This window comes from Kryptolebias marmoratus, linkage group LG1 (genome assembly GCF_001649575.2).
Source record: "Kryptolebias marmoratus isolate JLee-2015 linkage group LG1, ASM164957v2, whole genome shotgun sequence".
NCBI lineage: Eukaryota > Metazoa > Chordata > Actinopteri > Cyprinodontiformes > Rivulidae > Kryptolebias > Kryptolebias marmoratus.
In genome coordinates, this window is record NC_051430.1 from 4,330,369 (window position 1) to 4,338,983 (window position 8,615).

At 42.6% G+C, this 8,615-nt stretch overlaps 3 protein-coding genes across 5 annotated transcripts in view; 1 reads left to right on the forward strand and 2 right to left on the reverse strand.

The window, feature by feature from the left end:
- fam151b (family with sequence similarity 151 member B) overlaps positions 1-1,845 on the forward strand; it is a 6,662-nt gene extending 4,817 nt beyond the window's left edge. The window contains exon 5 of the mRNA XM_017410194.3: positions 633-1,845. Coding sequence (XP_017265683.1) covers positions 633-786 — 154 coding nt within the window. The 3' untranslated portion in view covers positions 787-1,845. The remainder of the gene's footprint in view (positions 1-632) is intronic.
- A 2,920-nt stretch (positions 1,846-4,765) lies between these two features.
- On the reverse strand, positions 4,766-7,622 carry dhfr (dihydrofolate reductase). The gene is made up of 6 exons (XM_017410365.3): positions 7,045-7,622; positions 6,907-6,956; positions 6,240-6,345; positions 5,463-5,586; positions 5,269-5,384; positions 4,766-4,918 (listed from the first exon to the last, which is right to left on the reverse strand). The coding sequence occupies exons 1-6, from the start codon at positions 7,266-7,268 to the stop codon at positions 4,837-4,839; spliced, it is 702 nt and encodes a 233-aa protein (XP_017265854.2). The 5' UTR covers positions 7,269-7,622; the 3' UTR covers positions 4,766-4,836.
- Positions 7,623-7,767: 145 nt separating this feature from the next.
- Positions 7,768-8,615, reverse strand: part of gtf2h2 (general transcription factor IIH, polypeptide 2) — a 12,376-nt gene continuing 11,528 nt past the window's right edge. For all 3 annotated transcript variants that reach the window (XM_017410364.3, XM_017410363.3, XM_025004657.2), the window contains one exon: positions 7,768-8,078. In XM_017410364.3, the coding sequence (XP_017265853.1) occupies positions 7,968-8,078 (111 nt within the window). In that variant the 3' untranslated portion in view covers positions 7,768-7,967. The remainder of the gene's footprint in view (positions 8,079-8,615) is intronic.

Genomic DNA, 8,615 nt, shown 5'->3' on the forward strand with positions numbered 1-8,615 from the left:
AACCCTAACCCTGACCCTGACCCTAACCATTACCAGTACATAGCTAACCCTAAACCAAACCTTAGTCCTAAACCTAACCCCTAACCCAAAAACATCATTTCTCCTCGTGGGGACCAGGCTTTGGTCCCCACGAGGAGCAGTTGGTCCTCACAAGGTAGTATATGTTAGGAAAATTGTCCCCACAATGTATCAAATACATGGCCACGCGCGCACACACACACACACACACAATTGTCAGTTTTAGAATTATTTCAAAAGCTTTTTTTCCTTCATTTAACTTCAGTATTTTTGATGAAATATTGCTTTTATTCAAACTAAAATCCAACAAAGTTTCAGGCTGTCAGGCTGTCCCTCCTCCCAGGTGCAAGTCCACAGCTGGGGGAAGGATTTTACAACATGCAACTTCACTGATTTTTGAATTAATGTCAATTTTCCCTGAAAAACCCCTGTTTAAATCAATGATTGGAAGCCTAAAATGAATCTAACATCCATGTTTATGATGAGTTGGCTGCAGGTGTCTATCATGTCTCCTGAATAATTTCAAAGTTATCTCAAAGCTGTATGTTTTGACAAAGAAGAACCTGCCTAATGCTCCCCTCAGGGCTGTAAACGTGTTTGTGTGTCCTTCGCAGGTACACCCTGACCGTGTGGACGGGTCAGAATGATGAGTTTACACTGCAGGACTTACTGCCGTACAGGAAGGAGTTTGACAGGAGCAGGATCTACTATGACCTGCCGGACTCTCTCAGAACAGGGCTCAACATGACCCCACAGAACAGAACCTGAGCCGGTCCGCCTGCTGCCAATAAACACTGGCAACTTGTAAATAAAGGGGAGGTCAACTGCTCTCCTCAGATCCTCTGTATGTTAGTGATGCTGCATTTTCAAAGGTGATATATTCATCACCCGCCAGGCCGCCACCGGAGGTGATGTTGGTGTTAACTTTCAAACAATCATTGGATGCACATCTACGACTGGATAACTTTTAGAGTCAACCAAAGTCAAAATGGCCACCACAGCCAACAGACGTGGTCATTACTCAGTCAGTTTGGTGTGGTAGTACCTGAGCATCCTCCCCAACACGTACTTTGAGTGCTACCCACCAGCTCTTATGTTGACATCAGCCCTGTCTGTCTGTTAGCGTAATATCACACAAACCACAGGTTTTAATTCAACTTCAGAACGGAATCATTGGATGTACATCTGCAACGGATCATATTCAAGATGGCCGACACAGCTAATCAACATTAGCCAAGGCAAATTGGCTCTAACTCTCTCAGTTTTACTTAACTTAATAATTTCTCCTCATAAGATGAAAGGTGGCGGGTGATATGCATTCCTACAAACGCTTCTGTTTCTGAATGAGGCCAAGAGGTTGACTTGGGTAGAAGGTTGGTCCATTGTGGGTGATGAAGAGGAGGCTGGGCTGGCAGACCAACACTGATGCTGTTTCCAGACTCATCATTCCCTTCAGTGTGTTCATTAAGATGCTGCAGACTAAAACAAGTAATTAATGAAGCTGGACAGACCCAGTGAGGGACAGGAGGTCAGTGAACGAACATCCATCCCATCCCCTCCATGACCCCAGTGGAGCTCTTCCTCCACCTGAGTCGTTCAGCTCGGCTGTCAGTCAGAAGGTTTTCCATCTCCTCTCTGTTCTCTCTGTTTGTTATATTAGCTACTGGAGCTGCTGACTGTTTCCTTGGGTTGTATGTTGGTACACTGCAGTGCCAATAAAGATTATATTGTTATATTTTTATGATGTATGTATGAATTTTATGTTGTCTGCTGCTGTGACAAATTCATTTTCTGAATGGATAAAAAAAAAATCCATTAATTTATTAATTCAAGGGCTGCATCTTCAAAAACTGTTGTTTTTGAAATGTTTTTCCAACATAAATACAGTAAGATTGTTATTCATGTTTGCTGCAATGATTACTCTGATTGGAGGTCCCTGAAGTTAGTGTTACTTCAGTGTGTAACGTCGTTTTCTCTGCCCCCCTGACCAGCGCTGACGTTTAGTGTGTCCTGAAAACAACGTGGACAACTGGAGGGCTTTCTGATGCAGAGAGATGACATCCATCCCACTTTGGGTGGAGCTGCTCTTCTTTCCAGGAATTTGGCCGGTTTTATTAGGCCCAAATGAAATAAACCAAAAACGAGAACGAGAAGCACTCAGAGAGCGCTAACCTCCATCATTAAAAAAAAAGTCTGGTCAGATTGTGATCTGGATCACTACCAAAACTTAATCAATTGTTTCTCGTGACAACCTGAACATTTCCTGAAAAATTCATCAAAATCTGTTTATTAGTTTTAGTAACCTTGCAGACAGACAGACCAACCAGCACTCCTGAAAACATCACCTTAGTGGAGGTAAGAATTGTATCAAAATAAACACCAGAACAGAAAATATAACATCTCTCTTCTCTAAATCTCTGTTAGGTAATGATTTGATGGCTGATCATTAAATTGATTTATTTTGTCTAAAAGAAACCTGGTTACAACAGTTAATTATCTAAATTTTCATGTTTCCTAGAACAACAGGTCGAAGTGGAGGAATAGCTGCTATTTTTCCAGTCAGGATTATTGATTAATGCTAAACCAATTATTAGTTATAATTCTTTTGAATCTTTGACCCTCAGTCCTTCACATCCAAAATGTAAATCAGATAAAACTCTTTTACTTGTTATATATCATCCACTAAGCCCTTATTCTCAATTTTTGTCTGAATTTTCAGACTTTTCATAATAATAAGTCATTATAGTGGGGATTTCAATATTCATGTAAATGTTGACAGTGACAGCTTAAACAGCCTTTAATAGTTTAATTAAGGCAGTTTGTTTTATCCCAAATGTCCACAAACTTCTTAACCTTCTCTTAATAATATATCTGCACAATCCTGTTCTGTCTGACCATTTTAATAACCTTTGAGTTCACACTGACTGACTACACAGCCACCATTATAGTAGATGTTTATCAGAGAATGCTCTTACCAAATATAAAAACAATCTCTTCCATTATTATTTTCCTCTGTCTTGCAGAGTAATGCAACACAGAGCAGCGACTTAAATAATCTTGTTGATAATATTACAACTTCAGTGCAAACATCACTTGATAAAGTTGCTCCTCTGAAAAAGGAAGTGATCAGTCAGAGGGAGTTATTTTTAGACCTTAGGAACAATCTCTGCAGCCTTTTTCTTCCTCTGGATGGCATTAATTTGGGCTCCAGTTCTAAAGTAAAGAACCTTGGTGTTATTTTGGATCAGGACATATCTTTTAACCCCCACATTAAAAATGTTACACAGTCTGCTTTCTCCTTCTACATAATATCACTAAAATCAGAAACATCTCGTCTCAAAAGAATGCAGAAAAACTGGTCCATGTATTTATCATGTCTAGGCTGGACTGTTTTAACTCTTTATTATCTGGGTGTCCAAAAAACTCAGAAAAAGTTAAAAAGTCTTCAGTTGATCCTAAATGCTGCTGGTAGAGTTCTGATGAGAGTTAGGAGGAGAGATCAGATTCCTCCAGTTTTAGCTTCTCTCCAGTGTCTCCCTGTCAAATTCAGAATAGAATTTAACATCTTCTTTCTAACATACAAAGTTTTCAACAACCAAGCTCCATCTTATATTAAAGATCTTATTGTTCCATATTTTCCTAACAGAGCACTTTGCTCTCAGACTGCAGGTTTACTTGTGGTTCCTAGAGTTTCTAAAAGCTTTCAGTTCTCAGGCTCCTCTCTTGTGGAACCAACTTCCAGTTTCTGTCCATGAGGCTGACACCCTGTCTACTTTTAAGACCAGACTTAAGACTTTCCTTTTTGATCAGTTCTATAGTTAGGGTTAAATTGGGTTTCCTGAGGGATCCCCTAGTTCTGCTGCTACTATAGGCTTAGACTGCTGGAGGATAAACTGACCACATTTCCTCACTCTGCTACTGTCTTTACTGACTCTGCTCTCCATATTTATATTTGTAATTATTTCTATCAATAACCTGTTTTTCTGTAAACCCTAGAGATGGTTGTGTGTAAAAATCCCAGTAGATTAGCAGTTTCTGAAAAACAGACTAGCTTGTCCAGCACCAACACTTCCTGTTCCTGAATTTTAACACGTTGTCTTCACCACATCTAGATGCCTTCATGCACCGAGGTGCTGCGATGTGATTGGCTGTTTAGCCATTTTTAACATTAAAATGAGCAGGTGGACCTAATAAAGCAGCCCATAAATGTATTATTCACTTGAATAGTACTTGAAATATATTTATTTATTGTTTGTTTGTTTGTTGCAGCCCTGAAGACCAAATTCTGCCAACATGGAAATGACCAAATTAAAAACCCAGAACTTTAATATCAGGACCACATGTAGTTTGAGTTTTGTCAGACTGGGTCAGCTTCCAGTCCCCTCTGATCAGACTCTAAACCAGTGGTCTATCCTGGTCCTGGTCCTGCAGGTTTTAGTTGTTTCTCTGCTCCTCAGCAGGTCTTCAGGTTCTGCAGGAGCCTGTTAGTCAGGTGTGTCAAAGCAGAGAAACAACTACAACATGCAGGATAAATTCCTAATGCTGCCCCCCCAGAGCCCGAGTTCTGTGTTTCTGAATGACTCCTCTTATAGAACTGTGTTGGCTGTCTGGAACCTGGAACCTGGAACCTGGAACTTGGAACGGTGACCCAGTTATCTGCAGCAAGTGAAGGTTCTGTTTAGTCTCATCAATGGTCAGAAAGAATCATCTAAAGACAGCATCGAAATGAAACTAAATGGGTGAGAAATAAGGTAGGAAATACTGTTTATTTCCATATAAACAGTTGTATTATTTACATGAACACATTATTTTTTTGATTCAATGATCAAAACTTTCATAAACTTCAAATTTGTACTGGATCCCATTTTCCTCCTGAAGCTGGTGAGGAACTCCTGGGAACCTGCAGGAGAAAGAAGCTTCAGTTTATGAGCTCAGACCTGGTTGACCAGTATCAGTACCGCGTGGCTCTGGCCTTTCCTTCTGTCTGCTAACGCTCAGAACACGGAGCTCCCCCTGTGTGGGGGAGGAAGAACCTCTGAGAACCTGAAGTAAACATGAAGAATCCCTTCACTCAGAGCATCTTTACCCCTCATGTGTTCTGGTTTACAGAACACATGACTCCATGACGTCGTCCACACAAGTCATCTGAACAGACAGACTCTATTTTCCTGAAGTTCTGGGTGTTACGCTCGAGGTGTTCCTGGTCTTTCTCAGCAGTTATGATTCGTGAGGGTGTGTGATGGATCTTACTCTGGCAGCAGGCGGTATTCATCAGGACTGATTTCAGGGAGGAACGTGTCGCAGTCGAACTGCTTCAGGATTCGAGTCACAAACAGCCTCTTTGTTCCCGGGCTCTCCATCAGCTCCTGGGCAGCCAGAAAGCAAACAGATGAAACAATGAAACCGTCTTTGTTTGGACTCGTTCTTGAACCAGGGCGCAGCACCTTGTAGAGAGAGCTGCCTCCGATGACCCAGACCTGGTCGGCCCGCTCCGACAGCTCCGCCTCCACCAGCCGGAGAGCGGCGCTGAAGTCTGCAGCCAGGTGGTGTGCTCCTGCAGGGGGCGCTCTGCACAGAACCAGAGTCCAACACTTTTAATTCTTTTTGTTTTGGTAACGTCAGAATGATCAGCTGTTAAATTAAATCATCATCCCCTCCCTACAAAATGAAACCGTCCATGAATGAAACTGCTCGTTCTCCACCAACCATCACTTCCTCCTACATTTTGTAACTTTAACTAAATTTCCATTAGGAAAAACTCCATCAAGCTCCCAGGTGTGTCAGGTGTGATAGAGGACCGAGCCTGAAGCGTAGCGGAGCTGCCCATGTGGCAGGAAAAGGACGAGCTGGGGGTTTCTTTACTTTTTGTTTTAGCTGAATTGAACAGAATAAACATTAACCCTTCTAGCAGCACAATAACAGACATATTTATTAAAACGCCTGGTCTTTCTTCTCTATTTTTGTCAATAATTGTGTCAAGAAATGCCCTATGTGTAAATAATTTACACCCTTTTCCAGGAGAACTTTAAATCTGTCAAGTATTTCCCATTCTTATGAAAATAAATACCTAAAATTGTTATTAGGACAAAAACGCTTTTTATGAATTCTTGAAAAGTGCAGATTGAACATTTCTAATTGAAAGTATTTTACATTAGTGGATCTTCCTGTGTGAAACGGGTGAACAGATGGAGCGTTAGCATAATAAACCTGTCATAACGAACTTTAGGTTCCTGCTGAGGATGATGTTGATCCGGTCCTTCAGAGGCCGGTTCTTCTCTGGGATGGAGAACCAGGTCTTCCTGCCCATGATCACCACGTTCTGCTTCCCTGCGGATCAGATTGTAACAGCGTGTTATGACGTCTCATCCCAGCCTGGCCTCATCAGAACCAACCACCGTCGGGTCAGGATCGCTGCGGTCCTGCTGCTGGTTCAAGGGGAGCTTTAGAAGCATCGTGTCTGAGGAGTGTGGACGTGGTGGGGACAGGAGACTCATCGTGGATCTGCAGCACCTGCATGAAGCTCGAGTGTCAATATGAGCCAAAATCTGAGGAATGTTTCCAACAACTAGTTGAGTCATGAAAGCAGCTCTGAAGGCCGACGGGGTCCAGCGTGGTACCAGCCTGGTACCGGAGAGGTGCACCTCATGGAAGGACACAAATGAAATAAAGTCTGGAGCTCGTATATTTATGTAAATGTAATTTAAATCCTGACAACGTTCACGTGAAGCTCTGAGAGCACATTTCTCCTTCAGGGGCTCAAATCTAAGCTACAAGCTCACAGGCCCGGCTGGGGTTTAATAACAGAGAACATCTTTATGACGGGTTTCAGGTTGACCTTTGACCCTGACGGGTTTCAGGTTGACCTTTGACCCTGACTGCTAGTCTTACCTTTCTCAGACGGAGTCGCCGTCATCCTCCGGAAATGGGCGAATTCATTACTATAAACAGAAATGACATCATCCCGTTGAGTCACTCCGGTACCGACGCTGACGTCACATGCCGAACCTGGCCGCTGCACGGACTCACCTGAGCCGAACCGGAAACCAGGGCAGGTTCCCGTTCTTCCCGATCCCCAGGTCGGGACACACCGCCACGATCCCGTTCAGAACCCGGGACATTCTGACCGACACCGGTACCGCTCTGCTGCCCTGCCGCTCAGCTTCCGGTCCCGGCTGCCGCTTCCCGCTTCCCGCCAGCACGCGACACGAAAACACCGGAAGTGACGACTTCTTCTTCTGTGGTTTTGGCATTCTACAAACCTTCTCAAACTACAGCACTGTAGTTTAATTTATTAAATATCTTTATTAAAGACTGAATCATCTGTTGGAGCCCAGTTCTGCCACTTTTAATAAAAAATAAAATTTTAATTCTATCTTAAAATGACAGCACACCATAATTATGAGATTTAATTTGAAGACATCTCATATTTATCAGATAAGTCATGATTTTTAGATGCTAACTACAAAATAGGGTCTCATAAATATGATTAAGATCATTTTTTTTCCTTCAGACTGGAGCAAATGGGCTTCCATACTTTGACATAGACCCTTTTTTCTTTATTTAAATTTAAATCAGACAAAACATCAAATCAAATATTGTGTGTCAAAGTTATTGTTACCCTGTTCCGGATTAAATCATTTGTTTCAGTCTTGGTAAATTAATAAAAAACAACCCCTGAAAACAGACCACCTGTGATTAACCATCAAAAAACCCAGTTTTACAAGTAACATTTAACTTTGGAGCATTGTAACCAGTACAAAACATGTTTTATTGATTTTTTGATGTTTTAATTAAAAGTGTGATCCAGAACTGTGTTCAGACGGAAACAAACTGCCAGTGTTAGTGTCCTCTCTCTTGGTCTCCCTGGGTGAACCAGGTCCAAACCGTCTGCAGCCTGTGTGCAGGACGGGGACGCTCGGCGGGGACTCAGGTCCAGGTCTGGACCAGCGTCACGTCGCGGTCCGGCTGTGAATGCAGCAGGGGCAGCAGTGCAGAGACTCGTGGATGAAGAGGTCACACTCCACACAGAACACACTGAGACAGGAGGGACAGCTGAAGACCTGAACCCCAACACACACAAGGACAGATAAAGACCTGGATTTCAAAGGATGGATTTCAAAGCACTTACACATCCTCCTAAAACAAACAAAAGACTATCAGGTTGGGATTGAAAAGGTCGTTTTCTGTTTCCCAGCTGCACTCTGAACCAGTTTAACACCTCATCTTGTGTGCAGAATGAGCCTGAAAAAGGAAGTCGGGGTTAATAAAACACTTCTTATCTCTACAGCCTGACACACACTGTGCTGCTGGATGAAACAAACCCAGGTCAGTAACCTGTGGAACACTGTAACAGATGCTGGCCTGTACAACATCAATTAGGCAGTGGTGTTAATATTAAAAAGGATTTAAAAAGGAAAGAAGAGTAGTAGTAAAAGGAGACAGCTGGGGAATCTGTCACGTCTGAGGAAAAGGCTGTCGGCCGCAGCAGCACTCACACTGAACAGAACAGCTCTGAATCTGCTTTGTAACAACTCATATTAGGTCATGGAAGGTCAGCTGTAGGTGAGGTCATCTGTAGGTGAGGTCAGCTGTAGGTG